The sequence below is a fragment of the Choloepus didactylus genome, chromosome X (assembly GCF_015220235.1).
Source record: "Choloepus didactylus isolate mChoDid1 chromosome X, mChoDid1.pri, whole genome shotgun sequence".
Classification (NCBI taxonomy): Eukaryota; Metazoa; Chordata; class Mammalia; order Pilosa; family Megalonychidae; genus Choloepus; species Choloepus didactylus.
In genome coordinates, this window is record NC_051334.1 from 130,537,566 (window position 1) to 130,565,229 (window position 27,664).

General features: G+C 40.9%; 1 protein-coding gene across 1 annotated transcript; it reads right to left on the bottom strand.

Moving 5' to 3' along the window:
* Window positions 1-264: 264 nt before the first annotated feature.
* Window positions 265-25,511, bottom strand: CAPN6 (calpain 6). The gene is made up of 13 exons (XM_037821757.1): window positions 25,445-25,511; window positions 18,497-18,676; window positions 10,034-10,165; window positions 8,806-9,014; window positions 8,136-8,328; window positions 7,375-7,568; window positions 7,052-7,129; window positions 6,759-6,945; window positions 4,149-4,271; window positions 3,768-3,970; window positions 3,118-3,239; window positions 2,576-2,712; window positions 265-1,990 (listed from the first exon to the last, which is right to left on the bottom strand). Exons 2-13 carry the CDS (start codon window positions 18,659-18,661, stop codon window positions 1,808-1,810), a joined length of 1,926 nt encoding a protein of 641 aa, XP_037677685.1. The 5' UTR covers window positions 18,662-18,676; window positions 25,445-25,511; the 3' UTR covers window positions 265-1,807.
* Between the last annotated feature and the right edge of the window lie 2,153 nt (window positions 25,512-27,664).

A 27,664-nucleotide genomic window follows, 5' to 3' on the forward strand; every position in this document is an offset into this window, starting at 1 on the left:
AAATACGAACAACTTCCTAATATGGAATAGAAGAGGGCCCCTCTCCACTCTCCAAACCACCCCACAACCCTGACAACAAATAATACCATCAGAATGCAGTCAAGGTCTCTGAACCCATCAGATACGTGCTTGGGCTCAGGTTTCACAAGATACACTCCCCCACTCCCTGCAGTGGCTTCAAAACAAGTCTCCATACATGGCAACTCTTACCATCTCTCTTGTGCCATCAATTCAAGTCAACTGGTCAATTTATTGAATCTGAATTTTATTGTGAATTGATTTATGTAAGGCAGTGTGGTGTAGGCGCAAGTTACAGAGACTGAAAAATATGATAGGAAATGAGAAAGCTAAAAAAAAACTACAAAATGTTTAAAACATAAATGCATAGCAGACTAGACAAAGTACTACAACTATGTTTCTATTTTATCATTGCAGAAGCATTGAAAAAATTGTTGAAGATGGTTGGGGTGGGATTAACGAAGGCTTCATGGAGGAGGTGGCATTTCTGCTGGGCCTTGAAGGAGGGGTAGAATGTTGATAGATGAGATGGAGGGAAGAACATTTCAGAGTACTGACTCTAGAGAAAATTCTGTTGAAGTACTGAAAAACAAGAGGGCAAACAAACACCCCCAGGGAGTGAAGCTTCCCAACTGAGGAAAAAGCCTTAGAGTCCTTGGCTGGGACCCAAAGTCTCAAGCCCCCAGATAGGGTCTTCAGTACCAATGATATTAGGAGGCACAGGACAAAAGGCTTGTTTGTAAACCTAGCAGCAGCAGGAGGTTTCACATTGCAGTCAGGGGCCCCAGACTGGCTATACTATGGCTATATGCATTCTTTCATTCTTTGAGAATATGTGGCATATACTCTTCCTTCTTGCCCACTGACTGCATGAACGGTAGTTCGTGCGCGCCCATGTGCGCGTGTGTGAGTATAGGTGTGCGTGGATGGGTGGGAGACAGAGGCTTTGTCTCCCACTGCAGCTTCTTCCACTTTTCCCTCTTGTAGAACACAGCTGGCTTCCACTGAACTGGAGCTCAGGTCTTTCTCACTGTCTAGGCCTTGTTTGTCAACAGACACAAGCTACTGACTCTAATCTTTCATGGAACTCCAGCTCTTGATTAAGCACCTAGGAAGCTTCCTCAGCATAAAGGTAAAACCTACTGTGGGGTGTAACTTAGGTTAGGGCAGGACTATACTTTCCAGAGGTGGTAGAGGTGGTGATTGTGGTGGTGGTTATGGTGTGACGGTAGTAATGGTGGTCATGGTGGTGGTAGTGATGGTAGTGGTGATGATGGTGATGGTGATGGTGGTGATGGTGGTGGTGTGGCAAGGGTTGGGGACTAATAAGCAAGCTCTGGCTGCTGGTGAAATGCTGCTGAGAAGTCTGCAGCATTGATTCAGGGGCTGGGTTTTCAGGCTAGACCAGCTTGGCCTTGATAACCCCTCCTCCTTCCTCAATATGCCCTTCAGGGAAGATATTTTGAGTGTGTCCAGGCCCTCGTTATTGTCCTGCTTGCATCTCACCCCCGGAAGCCTCAGAAATCATTTCTTTGCAAACATTTGTCTGTTGTTATGATCTCCAGATAGGACCATCACCTCCCCCTGTTCAGCTGCTGGAGGTATATAGGTTTTGTAGCTACTGATGCTACTTGGATCAGGAGGTATGGGGAACTGATCAGAAGAGAGGAATAGTTAATTACTGTGAATTTCTTTCCTTGAAATGAATGTGAATCTTAGATAAGACCTGTCATCTGACAGAAAATAAAAGGATAGAAAAACAATGTCAGAATTCTCTGGGACTGGAGATTTAGAGCTCAGTGAGATCATTGCTGGAAATAACCTTGACGCTGATGTGGCCTTGCTTGACTTTGGCAGTTGGACCGCCCTTCTTACGCAGATATAGAGACTTCTGATCACGGCAGTCGCTGGGGTCAGCATCCAGAGTAACCTGCCCCAGGAACTGATCATGGAATTTTTGGTTGTTCCACACCTGGGGAGGCAAGTCAAGGGAAGGAAGATGAGCAAACCTCTGTGAGATTGGCCTTTGCCCAGTGGCACCTAGAACCTAATGTAGAGCTTGAAACAGCCTGTTTAAAAAATGAGAGACCATTCTGTTCTTTCCAGGTGCCCCCTTGGCTGAGGGGAGGACACCTCAAAGAGTATAGATGAAAAGCTAGGAAGCAGAGATTGGGATCATCCTTGACTTGTGGGATGGTTAGCTAAAGGCAGTCAGTCAGAAACATTAAGTCAGAAAAACTTTGCCAGACTGTACTGGTTCACGCTGATCTAGCAATATGAGTGTCATCTGAACTGGCTTATGCTTCCCCTCATGCGTTTTTATAGTACATGTTTGCAAAAGTGTACCTATTAGCATGTGAACTTCCTCCCACAATAAAATGGGAGCGAGCATATTTAGGCACAGAGTAAGGCAGTCAGTGTCTGTGTCTGAATAGGAGGTGTCTTTGAGTACCAAACAAACAGAATAACACTTGCTCTGCATCCTAGTCATATGTGAGGCACTTGAGATAATCTAGTATCTGGTACTGAATATGAACCACTCTGGGGGCATTCTTACCTGTACTATAATAGGAACGTCAGTGGTCCTTCTGTAGAAAATGGCCTGGGTGTCAAAAATGGCATGAACAGTATTCTTTTGGACAGGAGAACGGACTTCCTCCTTTCCACACTTGATGACCAAATATGGGTTTACAGCTAGAACAAAATGACATTTGTTTTTAATACAGTGATTAAAGTTCCCTCTCTAGATGGGCAAGAATCTGTCTCACTCACTAAGTCTATTCTGCTAGAATCTGTCTCATTAAGTCTATTCTGCTACTCTCAGCATAGCACCCTGAGCACCACAATGATTTAGGATGCAACTCTTTTGTTCCTACTTCCCTTTTCTTTTCCATACTGTATATAGAAATATGAAGATGAATATTATGCAAGCCTTGCTCAAGAAGTTTACATACCATTCTTTGCCATGGTTGACATGCATCCTGACCTCCCTAGACTGAAATTCCATTGGAGAGAATTAATTGTGGCCATCTTTTCTAACCATACATGGTATACATGAAAATGAGTTTTGCTTCCCCCAGACATCTCTGCAGTTCTTACTTTCATTAGCATACTTCTTGTCCAGGCCCTCAGCACTGTAAACAGTGATCTGGGTAACTACTTTTGGGTATCCACGAGCCAGGTTCCAGCAGGACATCTTAGGCATGTCCAGAGTCAGTTCCCTGAAACATCAAAAAGAAGATATGTCATTTGATGATGAATTTTGATTGATAAGCAGATAGGCCTCATCAGACATTGTTGCTGAGAAACCTAGCTGATTCCTCCTCAATCATGACCTATATTTTATGAATATGTTTTGCTTTTCTTGCTTTAAGGACCATCAGATAATGATCTGAGTAAGCAGAGATGAAAAGTTAGTTTTGGTGACCCAGCATTCAGAACATAATAGAGGAGCAGTGAGGAGTGCCAGCTGTTTAAAAGAAGAGAGAGTTAGCCTGAGAACAGAAGAAAGCATAAAAATGGAAGAGCTTAGGCTATAGGCCTGCTCTCCTTAAATGGAAGCTAAGAGCTCTGGGGAATTTCTTATAACCCCACTTTGAGAAATATTTCTATCATCATAAGTTCAGTTAAGTCTGGCTTGAACAAATTGTCCCATTGAATGCCTGCATAAGGGAAGGAGGTCAGGAGGTTTAGGATTGGAGGCAAGGCAGAGTACAGGAGTTCACATGGGCTGGCCAAGGAAACAGAACCTGAGCTGGACGGGCACTTCAGAGAAGATTCTCAGGAGAAACTCGCTGGTACGGCCATGCTGGAACATGGTTGGAACCAGCACATAGTTGCCCTTCTTCAGGTACTTGCTCAGAGACACAGTGTGGGTGTCAATATAAGTGGAAGTCCCAGCACGCTCCTGGATGTACAGGTGGTGGAGGCGGAATTTGCGGTTCATCTCCACCTGGAAGTGGAATAGGATAAAATACTCCATTCTGCTCAATTCGGAGTTGTTGTGGTAGATGATATTAGTTCTACTGTCTTCTTTATCCCTGGGCCTTTCATAATTCCCCTAAGCCTAAACCTCCATAGTGTTGATTCTGTTTGCCATCATTCTCTCTGTTTTATACACCCATTCTTACCTTGAAGAGCTCAAAGCCAATGATGTAATTATCAGGTCTTCCCATTCGGCGATAAGTGCACAGATCCTTCTGCTGCAGTGACATGATGACCTTGTGTCCATCCTCAGGCACAGTGAAGATGTACTAAGCAAAAGAGGCCACCAAAGAGCTTAGTTAGCACTTCTATTTGAGATCAGCTAGGTCAGCTTTCAAGGAAGAAAACTCTATATCAGAAGCTTAGAGACATGGATTATTTTCTGGGCTTTGCTCTTGACCAGACAATGAGACCTTGGATAATTCATTGACTTTCTAAGTGTAGAACATAATACTTGCCTCCCCTTATGGCATCCAGCATGTGTTGAGAGACAACTTCCTGCCTAGGCTTTTGATGCCTAATAGAAATTGTGCTGGTTTGAATCTGTTTTGTACCCCAGAAAAGCCATGTTTTTTTTAATCCAATCTTTTAGCGGACCTATTGTTGGTTGGGACCTTTTGATTAAGTTGTTTCCATGGAAACTTGACCTCGCCCATTCAAAGTAGGCCTTAATCGTCTTTACTAGAGTCCCTTATGAGAGGATAAAAGGCAGAGATATTTTGGAGAGAGCTCAGAGACAGAAATGCCCTGGGAGAAACAAGCAAGGACACACAGAAGCCCAGAGACATTTTGGAGAGAATGGCCAGCAGATGTCGCCATGTGCCTTCCCATGTAAAAGGTACCCTGGATGCCACTGGCCTTTCTTCAGAGTCTATATATCTTTCTCTGGATGCCTTAATTTGGACATTTTCATGGCTGTAGAACTGTAAATTTGTAATCTAATAAATTTCCATTGAAAAAGCCAGCCCATTTCTGGTATAGTGCATTTTGGCAGCTTTAGCAAACCAAAACAGAAATGCTTTTTAAAAATAAATTCCTGGTAAGATATTGTTTTCTTGCATTGTCCCCTTGTTTTTAAAAGCTTTAAACATTTAAACGCTTTTAAAATTCCAGAATCCAGAAAAACAGAAAGAGTCCCTGTTTGACTCAACCTGATACTGCAACATCCCCCTGGGCTAGTCCCCTATTGCAGATTTCTGGCTATCCCTGCCAGACCAGACATGTGGTTTGTGAATGGGATGGATCCACTTCCTTGGAGGATTGATTCCTTCTCACCACTACTTTAGAGAAGCTGCAGGCTTGTTCAGTATATACTCCCGCGGAAGTGCCTTCCCAATTCTGAGCCAGAGACTTTCCAAACATCATCTGGGGAATCATGGTGCTATTGAAAGGTAAAACTAAAAGGCATCAGATATTAGACTTTTTTCTCTTTCTCTCTCCTCCGCCTCCCTCCCTTTAGAATAAAACATAAAACAGATGTAGCCACATATTATATAATTGCATTTATATGAAATATCCTGAATAGGCAAATCCATAGAGACAGAAAGTAGATTAGTGGTTGCTAGCACTGCAGGGGTGGGGAATGGGAGAAGGATTGCTGATGAGTATGTGCTTCTCTTTGGGATGATGAAAACATTCTGGACTTAAATAGTCGTGATGGTTGCACAACTCTGTGTATATACTAAAACCACTGAACTGAACATTTTAAAAGGGTGAATGGAAAAAGAAAATAAAACAAAAATAAACAGATTCAGAGCCATAGTCTCACAAGGTACCCAAAGGTCAATCCTGTGTCTATACTTACAGTGAAGTCAAAGTGCCATTTCCCTATCTCGGTATTTGTGCCTGATACTTGAAACATTTCCAGGGTGGTAAATGGGGGTAAAGTGGAAGTTGTAGCAGCTTTCTTTTCTTCAGGAACAATTAAGATTGAAAGAATGGAAGGAAAGCCTGAGTTAAGAAATCAGTCCACCAGACCAGTGAGTATCCTCCAAAATGCCTGACCAATTAGGTCCATGGTAAGAAAAGACAAATCCATGAGCAGTAAGGTAGCAATACTGTCTGAAGACTTGTCTCCTGTGGGTAACTCATCATTGGATTTGGGGGATAAATCCATCCAGGTTTCAGATTCAGATTTTGGATGCTTGGTTTTTTTTTCCTCTGGGGAATGCCTGGGCTTGACCTCTAATGTGTCACCTGGAATAGCACTGTCTTGAATGGTGCATGGGATGGGGTCATTGATAAGGCAGCAACTCAAATCCTTGGGAAAAATGACTTGGTTCTTTATGAGAAAAGGGAGACATAATAATGGGGTTTGAAGAAAGAGGATGCATATAATAAATGTGCACCAAAGGGAACAGTTGGGCAGCAAAAAGAAATGAGAAAAATTTGAGAAAGCATCTGGAAGCAGACCCTGTCTCTAATGTGGGACTGTTGCAAGGAAGTAGAGGGTGTCAAAGAACCACAACAAGCAATCTAACAAGGAGAGAGGCAGCACGAGAAGGTGACTCAGATTTCACAATGTTGCCAAGGTACTTCTCTGCAGAAGAGAGACAGTCTCTGCTGTGCTTTACAAGCATCTTAGCCAATCCCTAGGGATCAGAGTTAATCAATGTTACACAATAGTGGCAAATGGAGCAATTGATGCCAGCACTGAGAGATCACCGTTACAGAAATACTTCAGAGAGAACCAAGGTGAGAGCTGGTTTCCTATTGCCTGTGTCATGCAGAAGCAAAGAGAAAAATATGGCTGAAACCTGGGGATTCTGCAGGAAGGTATCAGGGTTGTTATAACAGCCTCCAGAGCGGTTCATCAGAGGATCATCATCCACAGTCCAGCATCCCAGCATGGATTCCAGCTCCTTGCGGCCAAAAAGAGGGTTGTTCACATTGTGGCAGACACTGAGTTCATGAAAGTTGCGGCAAAAGTCCTCCAGGCTCATCCTGAATTGAAAAAGTACAGGAAAGAAGTGAAAGTGGTACTTAATACCTACCCCTGTAGTTCCATGTTAAAGCACCAATTCCCTCAGTACAGCAAACCTCTTCTCACCAAAACTCTCCATCATCAGACATAACAAGCCCAAGGTTCTTGCGATCCTCTGCAGTCAGTTGCTGCCATTCCTCAGAACTAGAGGAAAATAAAGGGTTGAGCTGTTATGCTTGCCTTTGACTTCATACAGTAACCATGGTACCAACAGAATGTACAAGAATCGAGACTACTTTATCTCACCTCTGGCTGGGTCACAGACCCCATGCCTGACAAAAACATGCAGATGTCACTGAGCATTGAGAACTCCTAGATGTCTATTGGAATGGGCTTGAGAGAAGCACAGGGCTTTGGGAATATAGCAGTCAAAGTGGAATGCTACTCACATTTCACTCCAGGGACCACTCCATTCCTGTCTTCCCAAGGGGTTCCTCAGGCGAACCATGTACAGCTTCTCAGTACTGAAGACTTCCACAAGTCTCTCCTTAAGACGGATCTTGCGAATATCAGTCATGGTGTAGGTATGGCCTTTCAGCAGACCCCAATCAGTTTCAACTTCTTGTTCCTCCTGATTGGGAGTCTTAGAGGAAAGATGTATATGCATTTATATATATGAGATATATATATAGATTTATATATAATATATAGATACATATTTATATATATATATATATGCGCACAGGAATTGGAAAGCCTAAGCTTTCTTGACTGATTTACCACAGTGTAGTTGAAGCTAATTCTCCCTATGCAGATGGAAATTTGATCCTTCCACCTACTTGTCACAAAGCAAGTGAAGGAAAGGAAAGAATGTACTATAAAAACCTCACTTAGACAATTCAGTAGCACATTGATTAAAATTTGATGAGAATGATTTATTCCTTGAGCAAGTAGCTGTAACCCTAACAGGGGCAGAGGCAGGAGGAATTTGGAAGGGGATGCTGCTCTGGCCTGCCGTTGGATGAATGGCACAGAAGGATAAAAAGTTAAGCTCCTCAGCTTCTGCACCAGGCCCAATTCATAGGTTAACTTTCTGAGCTCCATATGGCTTTTCATGGAACTCCAGGTTAAGTGTATATTTTCCACTAAATTTTGTAGTCTCCTCTGCCAGGAATGGGCATAGTGTTGTTGTTTCTTGGTAAATACAAACCTCAATGGAGCAGCAGATCAGCCCTCCTTTAGTAAATGTTTTGTACAGTTCTCCAAAAAGCTTGTACTTCTCTTCAACAAGCTCAGTGTATCTTCCCTTCTGCATGTCGACAGTTTCAGCCAATGTGCCAGTGAAGTCCACAATGATATCAGTGGTGGTCAAACCATCCAGGGCCTCATAGCAGCCAAGCAGCCTGGGGGCAAAAATTCAAGGTTTATCTTTGTAAAATTGTTATGTTCCCAAGAATAAGAACGGTCCTTCCCCAGGGTTTACCAGCTGACTTTTCTCTAGGTATGAAATGAGAGATATTTTGATATTACTATCATAGAATTGTAAGTATGGGTTTTGTCGATCAAGGACAGTCCATGCAGAAACGTTTTTCTACAAGTAAATATTAGACAAGGAGAAATTTTGAAGCCATAATGCCACGTCATTTTCAGATTAGCAGCAAGAAAGGGGCATAGAAACTGGTAGGAGATTATCGACTGATATCTCTCTCATTTAGGATTTCTGAGGGCAGCCCCAAACCCCCAAAAAGTGCCTTGTGCCTGGATGAGATCCTCCTCAATTAAAACTCTGAGGTTGGGCTGGGAGTGAAAGCTCTTGAGGGCAAATATGGCTTTCCTTTCTTCAAGTGCCCTGACCACTGACTAGTCAAGCCCCTCCTTACTTTGCATAAGCTTTTTCCAGTAGAGCATTCCAAAACTCATTCATGGAGGTGGAGAAGGAGAAGACCAAATCTCCATTGATGGTGGGCAGCAAGTCATCAATCACCACCTCGGTCCATTCTCCAAAATGCCAAAAACGGAAGCGAAATATCCCAGCATATTTATCTGGTTTTCGAGGGTCCCATTCCTGTTCCTTATGGATGGGAATTGTCTGGAAAGGAAGGAACATTCAATCAACATGGATATCAGACCATATCCAGATATTGAGATTATAATTAGCTCCTGTAAAATCCATGTGGCAGCAGGAAGCACACCAAATATACCTGGTTTGGTACCAGGTTGGGAAGTAATAGGTAGGGTATTTTGTCCACAACTTCTACTCCCCCAATTTAGTTTTGCTAAGTCTGTTATAACCATGCCTGCCCTGAATGCACTCAGGAGTATGCAGGGTGGATGGGAGGAACCATTCAAGGATTAAATATTTTCCACAAATAATCTACAAACAAGATGAGAAAATGGCTGTACATATTTATGGTTGCGTATATAACCACCACATAAACAAGGCATTTTTGAAAGCAAAAATCAATAAAAATATAAGGATCACTGTCATTTAAATGTTTAAAAGGCTATCCTACAGATTTCCTGTATTCATACCTTCAATAACATTAAGTTTGGGAAATTCTTCTTTTTATGTAACAGTTACACATTAATATTCTAAAATTATTTTTTATGGGGAAATAACTTTGTCCCAAATCAAATTAACACTGAACTCTACCTGAACACCACAGGATTTTTGTGCCATTATTCACTTATTAGAACCTTTACAAGGATCTATCTCCAGCCGTCTCACCTTTCCTGTTGTTAGTGATTTCCTGACCTGATGGCTTTATATACCAGTAGGCACAGAAAATAACAGTATGCAGAGATACCGAGTCAAAGAACTGTGACAATAAAAGGTCAATTAGTATTGTCAATAAGTGACAAAGCAAGTAGAGTAAAATGTTAATGGTAGAATCTAGATGAGTATACGAGTGTTCACTCAAAAATTATTTCACCTTTTTCATAGTTGTGAAAATTCTCATAATAAAATGGAGTGGGAAGGAAGTCACCTAGTTCATATCTCTGCCTTCAGGAAATACAACTATCCAAAAAAGTTATGAGCTGATTTTCCCTAAAGTTAATAAGACAAGAAGATGGAAACTGAGTGAGGTCCCACAGGAGGGGGAATACCTTTGTCCAGTGAGACTCCTGAACAGCCAAACAAGAAAATGCAGAGACCATTGGCTTGTGTCCCAGTCTACCTTGGATCAGCTGATGATTGCTGATGTTGCCCACAATCAGATGGGGGTCATCGGAGATGTCCTGTGGACACAATAACTGGTTATAGGGGTCAGGGAAGAAAGTTTCCCAAGAGTCACCATGAGTTGAGCTAGTCAGGACAGGCTTCACAGGAGATTGTGAGGAAAAACACAAAGCAGCAGATCATCCAGCCAGAGGAAAACGGTCAGGTGGGGAAGTGGCAGGAGAAATAGAAGGAGGGGAATCTTGTGACCAGATTGCAGAGGGGATACACTGAGAAAGGATGAGAGTGCTGGTGGGAACTCTTAGGCATAGCTATCATTGGGGTTTGTAAGAGTTTTCACCACAGCAGTGAACTTTTAAAGTGGAGGGACAGGCATTAGCACATTGCATTCTGAATCTATTTTGTCAGGTTGAGATTTTCTAAAGCACCTGCTTGAAAGAGTGATTGAATAAAAGAAAGACAAGGTCTGGTGGAGGTAAACAATAATGATTCTCCTTCTCAAGGAAAAGGAGACCTATACAAGAAGATCTTTTCTAACATGAAGCAGAGGGAACAGCAATCTCCATTGCAACTGGGTTTTTCCACATCTTTGGATGACTATAGTTGGCAGTACATTAATAGCAGGTGGTAATAAAACACTCAAAGAACCACTTTGGCAGAAAATCTTTTCGTACATTGGATGTTCCAAGGGGATCTGGGCAGAGAGTGGGGCTGTATTTGTTTAGGGCTTATACGCCTGTCTTCCCAACATATCATTAACTGTGCATTCTCACTGAGGTTAGGAAGAATGAGACCCACATAACACAATTACGGCACAGTGTGATGAGGGTATGGTGCAGACATTTTCAAAGTGTAGCCAGTGTCTAGAAGAAGGATCACCAAGTTTCCCTGCTGGTAGTCAGAATACGTTCCCCAGAGGTGGTTAATGCTTTAATTGAAAGCTTTAAGTATGAATAGAGTTACACAGTTGGACAAAGGAAGGATATGGAGACATAACAGGCAGAGAGACAGGCATGGGCAAAGGCATAGCGTCATACATAACACCATATAATTGAAAACATGATTGTGTGACTCAGACTATCAGCACTTGCAGAGTTCAAAGGCAGGAAGTACCAATGAAGCCTTGAATAGAAGGAGAAAGCTCCGTGGAAGAGGCTGTTGGACTGTTGGCTGGTACCCTGACATTCTGTTTACCCAGTAGAAATAAATCCTAGTCTCAAATGGAAAGAAAATCTAGACATATCTGCTCTTAAAAATTATTAATAGAGGCAGCTTTATTTTTCTCATCCTAAAACCTCTTTTTTTAACAGACATAATTCTCCTTGATGAAGAGTTTGGTCTACAGAATGAAACATTCCATATGTATTTAAAAGCCAAAATAATTCTGGAAAGAATAGGCATTCTGGGCAGGGAAAAGTCCAAACTGAAGATTAATTGGGAATTCCTCTGCCAAAAGGAGATGGTTAGGTGGTTTGTCAGCTTTGGATTTTCTGGTCTTTTTTTTTAGATACATGTCTTGTGTCTTATCACTACTTTTACTCTAAGGAGAAAGCTTCTGTCTTACTAAATATTTTTAGGTGGTGGGAGAAGCCTGTTTTTTCATTTGCTGAACAGAAAACAGTTGCGTAAGGCAAGTTAGACTCTGATATTGTTTCTTTTCTTATTGTCTCTTTGCCTCTTCTAAGATGAAAGTAAGCACAGTTTTTCCTCCTAGGGTCATGATATTGCCATTTTATTTGGAACAAGATGTAAAGCCATACAATTATTTCTTGGACCTAGATGATGCATATCATAGTTTCCTACCATGGAAAAACAATAAAGTAGACATAAGATATATGAAAAAGTGTGCATGTAGATTATTAAGGCAAATTATTTGCTGGTTTTATGTGCAGTTATTAGTGGTTGAGGTTATATTACAGTATCTTGAATTTCCATAAGACTTTAATTTCACAACAGGAGCCTAGGCTCAGCCAACACTTGGGCACGTCAACTTCTATTCAAGACATAAAGGTTTACATAATGAACAAAAAGACATTTAAACAGAACTCAAATTCAGGAACTTGGTAATTATTCTCCTGTGGACTTAACCTGGATGTGATTATTATATAATATAATTAACTTTTCAGACTATGTAGTTCAACTACTTCATTTTAAAGACAAGGAAACAGGCTCAGAGAGGGGAAGTAACTTGCATCCAGTCATCCAGCTAGTTAGTAGGAGATTTAGAGCTAAAGTTTTATTCTTCAGAACCACATACCCTTAGAGAAGAAATCTTAGGATTTTATCGGGTATATCCCCCTGCCTTTAGGCTTATCAATGGCTACCACATAAAGGGTACATGATGAAGCTCTCCAGGGGCAGAGAAGCTACTACTTCCCTTAGTCATCCATGCTAGTGTTTTATGCCTCTTTGCTTAACACTCACCTAAAAGCTCTCCACCTTTCTGGAAGACTCACTTAAGTTCTCTCTTAGCTTTTTCTCAGGCTTAATATCTCCAATAAGCTTTAATTGTCTCAATTCAACTCATAAATATGAATCAATCTCTTAATATATGTCAGCACCATGATGTGAAACATGGGAGACAAATACTTATTAAGTCACATCTTCTACCTCTTTAAAGAAGTGAGGAATTAAAAGACTAGAAAGCAGCCAAGGAGGCAGTAAGTATAAAAGGTAATGAGCCTGTGCAAATCTAATAGCCAAACGGATTCATTAGAGACAAATTTGAAAACAATAAAATGGCTGTTTATTGACTTTCCCCCCAGTTTTGGGCACGCTAGGTGTCTTCCATTTAGGGATAAGGAAGGAAAGCTGGAGAAACTTTTCTATAACTCAAAGCTGAATTCCAGAATACAAATGGGACATTTCAGCCTGAGCTCTGCTGCAGTGGTAGGGAGTGGGGGTGGGCAAGAGGTCACAGCTCACATAGTCACACATCTGGGTGGCTTGGGAAGGAGAGGAGATGCTCAGCCCTTAATGGCTCCCAGCTGTGTTGGCACAGTTGCAGTGATCCTTGAACTGTGCTGTTTGTCAAGGCAAAATAATTTCTTAGAGGAAAACACACACAACTAATAAGTCCAGCACCAAGAGTGAAGTTAGAAATGGTTCCCATACTCCACCCCCACCCCCACCCCCATCCCCAACAAAAACTTCTATGAACAAGGCAGATTCTCTAGGAAGTATGCTCTCTGGTGAGATCTGAGGGGTCCTCCAATTGTCTTCACTTCCTCCATCTTCCCAGAGGCCTCCGGGGGGACACACAATTATAAGGCCTAGACTCCTGCACATGTCACTCCATGTGGCTCCCTTTGCACCTACCACATCCCCACATTTAGCAATTTTTTTACACAGGTGAAATTTGCTGACAATAAACACTGAGGTCCTGGGTAAACTTCAGGAACCACAGAAAAATGAAAAGCTGCTCAGAAAACCAGCAGCCAGAAGGGTGGAGGCACTTTTAAAAGTGCCAGTTGCAGTCTAGAAATACTAAGGGAATGGAGACATGGACACCTACAAATGAGGCCAGCCCTGCAGTAGGTACATCATTACTAAGTTCAGAGCTCTAAGTAGTTCCAGAAGGCTCAGGGGCTAATTTGCACAAAGATCCCACCAAGGACCTGAGAGCTTGGTTAGCTAGTCCAAGTAGCCATGATCTCATCCTTAGATAACTGAACTATCTCCAGATGGACCTGGGGCTCATGACCAATGCTGCACCAGTCTCCCACAGAGTCTGCTTTATCTGCTTGGGAGTTTTAGTTCTGCATGAAGATTTTGTCATCAGTAAAACATTCTATTCCTTCCTAACCCTCCAAGGAAAACTCAGTGTGGAGCCTGGGAATAAGATTCACTGCCCTCCTTAAGCCCACTTCCAACCTAGGCAACCAGATCACTAAGTAATTATCCTCTTACTGAAATCTTCACACTTTTGTTAGGAGACTCCAGGTATACATCCCAAACTACTCTATTAGGAATAATTTATGTGTACATGCAATAGGATACTATTCAGCTATAAAAAGGAACAAATTGATACATGCTACAACGTGGATGGCTTTTGAAAATATTCTGCTAAATGAAATAAGCCAGTAACAAAAGGCCATATTATTATGATTTCATTTTATATGAAATGCTCAGAATAGGCAAATCCATAGAGACATAAAGTAGATTAGTGGTTACCAGAAGCTGGGGAAAAGGGGCAGAGACTCACTGCAAATATGCACAAGGGATCTTATTGGAGTGATGCAACTCTTCTAGAACTGAATTGTGGTAATGGTTGCATGACTCTGTAAATTTGCTAAAAATCATGATATTGTATATGTAAAACAGGTCAATTTTATGGTATATAAAATTTTAATGCAAAATTAAAATAAATAGGACAAGTGGAAAAAAACAGTGTAGAACTATTTAATTCTCTTCAATTGTGCAAACAGCGGAAAACATGCAGGACTACTCAAGTGGGGGTGGACATGATCTCTGGGAAGAAAAAGATTTTCATGAATGTCTAGTTCAAAACTACTGTCCAGAGAATGTGTCATAATCAGTATTTTCTCCTTTACCGCTCCCTCACATGCCATCTATCACCCAAGCCTGTACATTCTGCTTTTAATGTCTCCCCTCATTAGCCCTTCCCTTCCATTCATACTACCATTGCTTTAATTCAGAACCTCATACCTTTCTCCCACCCAGACAATGCTCTGATGTGACCCCTGTAGAACGTATTCCCCAGAGGAAGTCCTGAGCAGAGGCAGTGGTAGTAAAGGCTGAACTCAAAGCACAACCAGAAGAGCTGACAGAAGATCTTCTGCAGATGCCCTTATTCCCCAACAACTGGCTCTGGAAATTCCCATGATGCCTTGCTACATTTTTTTGGGGGATTAGTTGTGTCTGACTCTTAAGACACTATTGTAGCTAGGGATGAGTCAGTCAGGAAAAAGGCTAGAGGCAGGTAGAAGGGGAGAGTAGTTGAAGGGAGCTAAAGAAGAGGTTTTCTCTGGGAATTTGGCAGGCAGATTTCAGGCTAAAAATCCTACCTACAGTCTTTTGATCTCACTGTAACTCAGTGAAACTTGGTTTTTAGAATTTGTGAAGATGTTACATATTGAGGTCCCAGGAGAACACGGAAACCCAGGAGTACATGGTTTTGGGCAATATGCCTGTGTGCCCAGGAAGCTAGGATGGTATGTGGAGCCATTGGATCACTGGAAGAGTTAAGGAGAAGGACTTTTCTTTGGAGGGCATGGGCAAAAGGCCTTGACACTGACCAATTGCAAAACACTCTCATAACCCCTGTCTATCTAAATTGGCTCCATCAGACACAGCAAGAAATTGGCAACTGAGAAAAAAGGACACTTAATCCTGGCCTAGGATGGTGGGGGATTGATGGGAGTCAGTTTGTTCAACAATCATTGGTATTTTCAGGCATGGAAGCCTATAAAGGCAGAAGATTTTTGCCATGGGAAAGGAAAGAGAAAACACCAGGAAAATCATGCTTCCTCCATTTTGGAGGCTTCAGAAAATAGCCTAGGTTGAGTTTGAGGCTACGTGGCATGATAAGGGAAAATAAGTCTCTAAGCTTCCCTGCAAACCAGGATCTTAACTTTGCCAGTGAAGTGGGTGAGGCCAATGACCAGTTTGGTCTTCCTGAGCCAATTCAAAGAGGCCCAGTGCTGTCTCTCAACTTTCCTGATGGGAGGCCAGAGAACTTTGACGTGGTTCTTGACCACAGGCTTGGCCTCCACTCTTGCTGGAAAGGAATCCACAGCTTTTTGAGGAGGCTCAGAGGGTGGTCCAAAACCTTCTTTGCTTTTTCTCCTACTCTCCACAAGAGGCCCCTTCTCTGACCACTCCAATCCATGATGCTCTTCCCCTCTTCAAAAAATTACATTATTTACCACCTGAATTCCTGAAAATATCACTTCTTTTATTGGGCATTAATTTATATTTAACTCTCTAATAACTTAATATCTGTCTCCCCAACCAGAACTGGAGTATCTCACCACAGGCCCATAACTGATACACATCTGAATCTTGCACAGAGACTGGCACAGAAGGTGCTCAATAAATGTTTCTTGATTGACTCTTCTTTTAGGCTTGATAAGAATAAGTTTGCAGTATGCACTCAAAAGGTATAACATGGATCAATTGATGGATGTACAGCACCAACACAGAGAGGAGGAATACGAGAACTGGCTGGAAGGGAAGCTGACTATTTTAGCAAAAAGTGATAAAAACAACTTCATCTTCCTGACATGGCAGCAGAGTAGAATGGAAAAAGAATATGGGCTTTGGACTCAAACGTGGGTTCAAATCCCTGGTGTGCTACTTATCAATAGTCTGACCCTGGGTAAATTTTTACCTTCTCTCTGAGCCCAGTTTCTTCATAAATAAAATGAGCATATTATCTACCTTTCTTTTAAAACCAGGAAAAAAGAATTACAATCCACATAATTTTAAGATGCCTTCCCTGCTAAGCCATGGTAAATAAGAATGAAATTAAATGAATTGAAATAGTGTATGGAAAATCCCAAATACAGTATCTTGACAATAGTAGGCAAGCAATGAATATCAATTCCTTTTTGTATACATTCTTGTTCATCTTCTATCCCACGTTCCCTCACCCTGGAAGGGGTATTGTTTGCCTCAGAGACAAGATGGACTATTGCCATGGTTATTAAGCTCTTTCTTTCCCTGCTAATCCATCTAGGATTCTATCCACAGAAATTGGAAGGTGAAGGCAAAGAACGAAGGACTGAGCCAAGACAGAGGGGAAGGATGTGTCTAAAGACTGGCCAGTACAGGAAGCTCCTTTGGCTTGGTTCACATCTGGGGAATGGCTTCAAGTTGGCTTGCAATTTTGCCACCCACCGGATCTCCACCTACTTCCTCAGGACCTCACCCCATCAATCATTCCCTCTCTCTCCTGCATCTTCAACCTCTTCTTCTTTACTGCCCACTCCTTAGCCAATAAATATTTTCAAGTCTGTCATATTTTAAAAAGAACACCCCCCAAAAATATCCCCCTCAATATTCTGCCACTCTTTTAGCTACTTCTGTCCTATTAACTTCTTTTCCTTCATATCCAAGCATCTGAAAAGAGTGATCACCCCCACATTATCACCATCCATTCATAACAGTGGCTCCCAAACACACACATATCTCTATTTTATCAGAGGATTTCTGCCAAAAAAAAAAATTATTACCTCTCTGCATACCCAATTGGTGGTTAGTGAATTCTGCTCATGTTTCCCAGATTTTTAGAGCAGGTCACCAAAGTGACCTCCAATAACTGGAGCTACAGAAATATGGGAGGAGCATAATCTTCCTTCTGATGGAGAGAACTCTAAATCTCATACTCTGAATGGTTATCATTCTTTAGTGGCATAAACTGAGATACGTCCTTTGAGCGGCATAGAAGATAGGAGTTTTGAAGTGACCAAAGTATGCTGGCACTAGCTGGTAGCAACCTACATAAACTGAAATAGCTCTTGCTGGACCTCAATTTAGGAGTTTAACCTGTGGAAATTGCAACTAAAAATGAATAGCTTGCTTACTGAAAAAGGTATGCATTGAATCAGTGGTGATTGAGGCGGTTAACTAATAGTGTACACAAAAAAAGGAACTTCGTATAATAGTATCAAAAGGTCTTCAGGATATTGTAAAGGTCTAGGAATGTACATTTTTCAATAACCCTCTGTGGTCTTGAGAAGGAACTCATAATAGCAAGGTCGCTATTTTTTCTTCACATTCCATCATCCTATAGTTGTATACATTGAGCTCCCACGCACGTAGGTCTTACAAAGGAGGCTAGAGATTGCTTTAGAGACACAACATTCGGATATTCCACAGAAAACCATAGTAGTAAGCAAAAGTGCTGAAATTCTACTTGGATCTCACTTTGCTAATTATGTGAAGATACAAGTGATAGTATTCAAAGAGTAACAAAGAAGTGTACCCCTCTCCCTCACCAGCCCCAATATAAAATCCATCTTGTCCTTGTGGAGCCCATTTCATTTAAGCTCACAGCCTCAGCAGGTAAGGAGTTTTTTCCTTACTGGTCTGAGATTATCTTGAAGTTGCTATGCTAGGTAATTTAGGAGACAAGATTAAAGTTGCTTTTCGAGTTACCATATTTACTGACATGAACTACCAAAAGATAAAGAAGCATGGTATGTCTCCTTTTTTTGTTCTTTCTTAATTACTAAGCTGACCAAATTTAACTAAAATGCAGGAATCCTTAAGTTATAGCTGGGAACACTGAGGCATGAAACTTCCCATTTTAAACTTATCCCCTAAATTGGTCTATACACATATCTTATATAAGTGGAATAGTGGGACAAATCGGGTCATGATGAAGGAAGTCAAGAGGGAGACAGAAAGTGGAAAATGAAAATTACCTGGGGACGTTTCCACACCACTTTCCCAGGAAGCAGTCGATTGTAGAAAAGAGAATCATTCTCAGGCAAAAAGGTTGGGTCACAGAAAAGTCTACCATCTCTGATGCATTCCTGCTTCAGTTCATGGTACTTCTGTTTCTTGAAGAGCTTCAGAGGAGGACCCATGGTGTCAAACTATGCCTAAAATGAGAAAAATTGATTTTGTTGGAGGAATAAAATTTTAGCCTCTTAAGGATTACCTGAGATTAGACAAACAGCAGGTATATCAGTGACATATTCTAAGAGGTAGGTGCTTCAAGTTTGGCTATACAGAAAAAGTATCAGATTTTCAAAGAAAGATGAGTCCAGGCTTTGCAGCTAATTAGTATGAAGACTTGGGTAAACCACCTAATCATTTTTGGGCATCAGGTTATTCATCTGCTGAATGAGGTAATGTGGGCTTTAACAATCCTATTGGAAAAATATATAACAAATGTGAAAAATCGCTAGTAAAATGTATCATTATAATTTAAGGGGGATCTTCCATTTTATACCGGCAAGAGGGAGTTCAAGGCCTAGGACAATTCTAAACTTGAAGTTGAAGAGAAAAAAATGCCTTACTATATTCAGAATAAGTTGTTGTCCTGGAGGGCCACACACTTTGTACGTGAGTGGACAGGCAGCCCCTTTCAAGTCTAACAAACACTTACACAATTCCTTCCCTTTTACCATTTAAAGAGCTTTGCATTTTTAAAATTACTGGCTATGAAGGCTAATGCAAGAAACAGAGCTCAGCAGATGGCCTCCAAACACAAGGAAAGATAGAAAGATTGCATGTTCCTTTCTTTTTCAAAGTCTAATGTACAATCATTTGCCCAGGATAAAAGGCAGACTCTGAAATTCAATTACACTAACTTGATGGACTATAGATTCTTATACCATGGCAATAAACTGTTGCTTTCTTTTCCTTAAGAGGGGAAAAAAAACTCACATCACTAAACAGAGAATTAATATAGTGGTTCTTTAGGCAATGTCTCTCAGAATGTCCCACACTTAAATGTCCTTAACAATTGGTTTTTATGGGGATAATTTGAAAGGCAAATTTGATTTTAAATAGCTTCAGGGGTGATAATAGGGTTTTCAGTGCTTTTGCTGGATTCACAAAGATAGATTTGTAATGATTTTAATGATCCCCTCATGACATTCAATAGTAAATAGGAGGCAGTTGTGAAATTTACATGACATCAATCACTTCAAAAATACATTTTAGGGATAATTGTGTCATATTCTATGATCACATTAAGGTTAAAATGAATTCTGGCTAAAGTTCAGAGTATCTGCTAAAAAATGACAGAAATTTGCAAAAAAAAAAAAAAAAAGGCTAAATCAGCACTTTAAAGATTATCCACAGCTCTAAACCAAGTCAATAAAGAGGTGGTCACAACTTTATATATAAAACATCAGACCTGTCTATTAGTTCATTTCATGTCCTTCCAGTATTACAGTGAAATGCTTTACTGGTAAAGAAATCTCCCCATTTCAAAACCATAAAATATTTTAATTCCGTGTTATTTGCAACCTGCAATATATGTACAACAAACTTACCCTTACTCTGAATCCAAGGAATAAGAAGCTGAAAATAACCACAATTTTTCCCATAGCCTTATTTATTGATAATTGCTTTTCAAAGTGAGAGTTGTGGGGCTCTGCAAAATACCTGAATGCCTTTGTTCATCAGATTCAAGTCTGGTTACATGTTTTAAATATTAGACTGCAGTTGATTGTATTTGAAGGCATGGATGGTATTAGTAATAATTTTCAGTTAAGCAGCATCAGAGACAACCTGAATGTTTGCCCAGGCTCCTTTCTAGAGTCTGTTACAAAGGACCCCAATTTTTATGTGTGTTCAACTTACAACAAACTCTATTGTGCTGCCTCTTGCTCTCCCTAGAAGGAGGTTTGGTGGATTTCCAGAGGCTGGGGACTATAAATGGGTAATAGACTGGGGCAATTAGGACATTTCATTTGCCAGAAACTCCTAGTCCCTGCCCATACTGTATAAATGGGCATTTCCTGTTGTTGGGAAGGCTCTCTGCCACCATCAGTCTCTCTTGCTACTCAGCCAAATGGTGAGGCAGATAGGAGCCTGCAAAGGGAATCTCTGTTATAAAAGACAGGCTGTTGATAGAAGCAGCATTAATCAGATAGAAAAATATGTTTGATTTTAAAACTCAATATGCTCCCCGGAGACTTTTTCAGCAGCAAAACACATAGTTGGTATAGATAGGCCAAACCTTGATAGAATGCCTTTTTTGCAGGGGGAAGGTGGTGCCTGCAGTTTTGGGGCACATGGTAAATAAAGAATAACAAGCTATCAGCCTGAACTTTCATTAGAGTACAATTATAGCCTGTCAGACTTGCAGAGAAGAATTGTTTCCCATTTCTGATCAGGTAACAGGAGAACTGTGCTCCATTTGCTTTGTGACCTTGGTACCTTTGTACCTCAGTTTTCTCATCAGGAGAATGGAGTAATCTAGCTGCCTTCCTCCCTCTGTGACTGTACCTAATAGATGGTTAGTTTAAAAGGGATTTTGAAAAAGTGGAAAAAACTCCATAAATACAAGATCTAAACTGTAAGCCCTCCTTCTACTTTCATCTCTCTCTTTGCCTGGCACAGAGTTGGGTACACAACCATTGTTCAGGAAATACTTGTTGAATGGATGAGTGTTTTATGCAAAAATTTAAGACTTGTATGGCAATTTATTGTTTGAAATGTGCATTTTACATTTTAGTTTGTGTTCTCTTCAAAGCAGTCATGTTTGGTAGATATCATCTGTTCTTCACTTTGTATCCATAGAAAAGGCAGCTCAGAGAAGTGGCAGTTAGAAACTGGCAGAGCCGACTCAACCCCAGGCCTGCCTAATACCAGATTCAGTGCACTTTCCATCACACCACACTGCTTCTTTTGGTTACTGCTTTCTTGAAGAAGGGATTTTTTTGTTTTGTTTTAGCTCAAAAGAGGAAAACCCTCCAAAGCAAATAGTATACCCAACTTCAAGGCATTCTGCCTGGAATTTATTGCCATGGTAAGTATTAAAAAGATTCTTTATTTTCATGGCTTGATAGTCATGGGAGAATTGGAATCCTTCACATTGGAGGGTTCATCAGTTAACCCTTGGAAAACTTTTGGGAACCCGGACATTTGTAATTTGGGATTGTCATAAACAATTTGCCATTTTGGAGCATAGGAGAAATGAATGTTCCTTCCTTATTGTCCTGCTACACCCAACACTGAGGGGAAGGGGAGGGCCTTAAATTAAAGACCATATATTAGGAAAGCCAGTAAACTATACGTAAAAGCAAGGGACTTTGAGTATAAACCAAAGATCCTCTAGCTAACAAAGGGAATGTGGACAACTAAGAAGAGGGACCCTGTGGCTCGAGGGTCAGTGGCATGGGTGCTTGAGTGAGGCATAGTGTGAGTTTTAGCATAGTGTGGTAAGGTAATGGCCTTGGGACTGAAAGCCTGGAGAGAGAAAATGAGGAAGGCAGTGACCACCAGGGCAAGAGGGATAAGTAGGCCCAGAGTGAAGGTAGGTGGAAATTACCAAGGGAAGATGAGGGAGGCTACCTGTAGAATACAATGCTGCAGTTATTGGAGGGAACTTTTGCTACTTCCTGGACTGTAAAGCCTGTGAGAGCTGGGCTAACTCTTAAGAGGAAAATCACTTGCTTCTTTACCTTTGGGTCAGTCTTAGGATAGAAATCAGATTTTGTCCTAAAAATTAAAGACTCAGTTTATAAAGAGACTTATCTGGTAAAGGAAATGCAGTCTATGGTTCATAAACCACTTTTTTAAAATGAAATTTTATTGAGATATGTTCACATACCAGATAATCCAAAGTGTGTAATCAGCGGTTCATGGCACCATCATACAGTTGTGCATTCATCACCACAATCAATTTTAGAATATTTTCATTGCTCCAAAATAAAGAAAAAAATAAAAATAAAAAAGAACACCGCAAACATCCCATACCCCTTATCTCCCCCTATTAATTATATATTTTGTCATTATTTTATTACTCATCTATGAATACACTGGATAAGGGGAGTGTCAGTCACCAGTTTTCACAATCACACAATCACACGATAAAAGCTACATAGTTATACTATCATCATCAAGAATCCAGTCTAATGGATTACAGTTCAACAATTACAGGTATTTCCTTCTAGCTATTCTAACACATGAGAAAATTGAAGAAATATCTATATAATGCATAAGAATAACCTCCAGAATAACCTTTTGACCCTATTTGAAATACAAACCACTTTTCAGTGGGGAGAGTGGGAAGTGAAAAGTAGGCTATGAGGGAAGAGGGGTTGAGTAGGGGAAAGCATGACCCTGTGGCTATTGTCCCTGGCAAGTTTATCCCTTTCCCCAGTTTCCCCTTTTGTTCTGATCTTGGAGTAAAATCAGAGGTAAAGGCAATTAAGAGTTTGCTATGCAAATTGACTATAAATGAACCAACTCTGCCTGGCCTAAAGAAGGCCCCTCTTTAGTCCCAAATAGCTCCATCTAACGCCACACCTGGGGGTGGAATGGTGGTAGAAATAGGGCTTGGATAGGAAAAAATAATTACAATTCAGCATACACATGTTATATAGAGAATAGTGCTTTCCTTTTCTACACAGGTGAAGTCATATTTCATATCTAGGGGCACATACCTACCAGGGAACATAAAGTTGTTCAGTTTCAAACCCTTGGCCAAAGATTCTGGGGTCTGAAAGGGATCATAAGTGATCTGGCCCACTGCCTCATATAGGATGCATGTACTATGCCCCAGAGAGAAGACAGTTCAAAGAAATTCAAAGAAGAATAAAAGAGTGCACAATTTCCTTTAATTCCATTGTTGAAGAACTCCATCAAAATTAAAAGCACTTCAGAATCATATAAAAAGCACAGGTAATCAGGGGATCTAGGATAAAGTCCCAAATGCCACCCTTTAGTGTAGATAACAGCTCAATGCCTCAGTTTCCCCTTAAGCACAATAGGGATATAATGGCTTTCCTGTCTATGTCACGATGCTATTCAGAAGATCTAATGAAATTAGCATGTGAACATACTTTTTAACTGTTAAGGACAAGACCAACATAAGGCAGTACTATTAAGAAATGCTTGTTTTTAACAAATTAAATCACTTTTCTGTCCTTAGTAAAAATTAAGAAAATTTGATTTACAATGCTTTAGGTGAAACGCTCACCGACATTTAAGAGCCCAAAATCAAATGGCCTCTCCACCATTCTCTATCCCCTCCCCATTCTACGTCCCTTCTTGGAGAACTTGCCCTTCTACCTGTTTTTCCCCCCTTGGCTGAATAAGCTCATCATATATGTCCAATTTTACAGCTTTGCCAGAATCTAATTGCTATTTCTATGGAATGTTATGCTGGAAGAACTCTTTAGAAATCACTTGGCTCAATTTTTTATTTTTTATTTTACAAAAAGGTGATAGTACTTGCCCAAGGTTACATAGTGACAGAGCTGGCACTAAAATCCAGACCTCCTGACTTGAAAAGAGTAAAAAGCCACAACATTTTTTAAAAGGGGGAGGAGGGGCCTACACCTCCTCAACACATTGTTTTTAGAAATCTCATCGTTTTCTTACAAAAATGCACTAGGGAGTTTTGTTTTTGAATTGCAAGCTGTCAGAAGGTGAGATGATTTCAAATCAAGGCTAATCAAAGAAACACTGTTTGGGGGTCACAAAGGGGCTTTTTCTGCTTTTAATATAGGAACTGAAATCTCCCAAGGATAGGGAAAGCCTACTTTTTAACCTATTCCTTTCCTTAGCCTGCTAGGGACTCTAAGAAAAAATAATGTTATTCAAATCCAAAGTATACACACACACACACACACACACACACACAAATGGCCAGAGGAATGAGAGTTAATTATCAGTCCCCAAAGAATCTTTTTTTAAAAATTATTCCTTCAGATTGTGAAGAAAAGTGTAGCAAATGAGACATTAGATGGATTTCAATAAAGCATTAACACAAACTAGAATGCTTTATCCTGAAGTCAGAAGTATTATTGGGAAAGCAGAATTTATTGAATTTCCCTATGTGCTTTTCATCAAACAAAGGACTTCCAAATCTGAGAATCAATTGTTTATATTATAATATTCTGCTACTTTTTCCTGTCCCCCAGCCTGCTCTGGTCAAGTAGCCCACTTAGCCCCTAGAACATGAGTGGAAATGTAGTTGGAGAGACAGAGCCCCAACTGCAAGCCTAAGTGTAAACCAAAGCAAGAATCAGAGGAGAGCAAAACCAGGTTGGGGGCTGAAAATGAAATAGTCAAGATAAACTGTCACCAGGGCAGAAGGACCTCCAGGGTGTCCAGACAGGGAGCCTTGGCTACCACTCCTTCCCTCCCTCCTGTATAAAAGTGCACAGACTGTATACCCCAACTGCTAGGGCTTACAGGTCTTTTGCACACAGTGTGGCTCTAAGATTTTGTCTGCATTTCAATAATTTGCCCACAGCCTTGTGTCAGCAGGAGCTAGACTGAAGCCCCGACAGTCAGCCAGGCTTCCTCATCCACCCACCCAAACTCCCCTCCCGGGTTTGTTCTCAAGTCATCAGGTATTTTAAGTAGTAGAAAGCAAAAAGAAAAAAACAAAACAAAACAAAAAAACAACTGATCAGATATTTACAGAAAATATCATTGCCAGACAACAACAATCACACACATACACACACACATGCACACACACAAATAACCAACCCAAAATTCCATTATTTTTTGTTTCCAAACTGTTAATATGCACACACATTCTATCCAGAGAAACGATGAATTACAGTTGTGGAGTTTCATTAACTACTAAGTTCAAGTTCTGCATCTCTTTGAGAATTTAAATCATCCAGCAAATAAAACTCTAGAATTAGTTTGTGACTACCCACTCTACTCACCTGAACTATCCCAGGAGCCTTGTTGCTGCAGCTGCTGCTCTCAGCCAGGTAACCCCCACTAAGTCTGTTCAGTCAGTGCGGCTGAACAAAGATTCTGGCTTTCTTAACCTGAAAACTATTTGGGCTGTACCAAGCTCTGCTTGCAGGGGGAGGTGCCTTGCAGCAACTTCAGGAGACTTTGTCCCACCCACCAGTTAGAAACTGATCCTGAGTCATGAAGAAAAACTGGACGGCGCCCCTGCCAGATGTACAGATGGGATGCCCACTCCAGATCCACCCACCAGCAAATTGGAAAACCCAGGAAGCCACATTTGAAAGCCCTTTCTGTTCCAAGGTGAAATAGGACTTCCAGGGAGGGTTCTCATAGATTTCTGACTTCTCTGTCCCAGGTTAATAGTGCCAACGTGGACATTACTCAAGAGAGGACATGGAGAGAAAAACCTTGAAGTGTTGGCAAAATCCTTGTGGGCAAAGTTCTCAAGGCCCTTGTAAACGGATCTGTCTAGGATAGTGATGAGGGCTTCAGCAAGTGAATGGGAATGAAAGAATAGCTAATGAGCTGCAGGGAAGAAAAAGTAACTTTATGAAGCAACAGGTTACATTTAGCCAAGGGCAGAGAGAAGGGAGCATTGCAGAGGGAAGTGAATTCAGTTTGACTCCATGGCAGCTATAAGAAGCCTGATTTCTTGCAATGGGGCTGTGGAGATTTCTTGCTGGCGATGGTGAAAAGCAGAGTAATTAAATGTGTTTGCTCCAAAAATTTGACGAAGTGGCTTGAGTGGGGTGCTCAGAACACTGTGAAATACTGCACAGCATCCAGGTCAAGGTCCTGTTCCCTTCATCCTGAGACATTCACTGGGACACAGTTCCAGGGACATAATCTTGAAGAGATTTTGTTTGTTTCATTTTCACAAACTATGAAGGCTCTTATCAGTCCCCTGCTTTCCCAACCAATGAGGGTTAACCCTTCAATCTAAAATTACCACCATCTTCTTTCTGACTGGTTGAAGATCTAAGAGATGGGGAAGGTAGAGCTGGAGAGCTAGAGAGCTAGAGCTAGAGCTAGAGAGATAGAAAGGGGGATATAGAGATAGAGATAGAGAGAGATGAGATAGAGAGAGATAGATAGAGATGAGATGAGATAGAGATAGAGAGAGAGAGAGATAGAGAGATGAGAGAGAGAGAGAGAGAGAGAGAGAGCGAGAGAGAGAGAGAGAGAGAGAGAGAGAGAAACTGAGCAAAGGAAGGCCTAATAAGAAAACAAAGTGTGTTCTTTACACTCACTGGCCCCATACCAGTATTTTCATAAAATAGATCTGAGCCCTTCTATAACTCTGGTCTCAGACACCTCCCCCTGTGTCTTCTCACTCTTTATGCCAAGGCAGAAATTGAGCTAGAGGTAACTGGCAATACAAAATGCCATAGCCTAGAAGAATTAGGACTTCAATGATTGGCACTCACTATGCTTCTTGAGTGACAGATTTCTCAAGTAAGTCCCCATCTTGTGGGATTTGGACTTTGAAACCCAGAGAAGGTATTTCTTCTGAAAACGACTCCTTCAGCTGTTTTATCCACCTCCATAATTTTGAAACAAGGTGGGAATCATAGAATCTGAGAATTTAGAAGGAACCTTAATGATCTTATCTACCCTTCAGCTCAGTGCAGAAATTTCCTCCTGATAATCTGGAGAGCTCAACCCTGTGTTCCATGTTTGAGCATAACCTCTTCTTTAGGTTAAGCCAAAATAAGCTTCACATAGCTGTTCCTAATTCCTCTTTCACATGACAGCCCTTTAAAATAGCTAACATGCATACCTTGAGTCTTCCATCCACCACGCTAAATATCCTCAGTTCATTTAAAACATTCCTCATAGGATATAGTTTACAGATATTTTGCCATTTTGTCTTTTCTGTCTAGACCTGCTCAATACGTAGCATGAAGCTCAACTAAAACACCCCTTTGTTTCTCATGTGACCTAGTATGTCCCTAATTCTATGCTTATGCAATTGAATTTTTTTAACCTGGATGCTGAATTTTACATTCATCCTCAATAAGTAACACCTTGTTTATTTCAATCTATACCCTACTGATCTTTTTGGATCTTGAGTCTCTTATCTAGAATATCATATTCTGTATGCCAATGTTCTCAAAACTTTTTATAATTCTCACATCCCTAGGAACATTTTTAGACATTTTTCCTAATCTCCCTCCATGAATTTT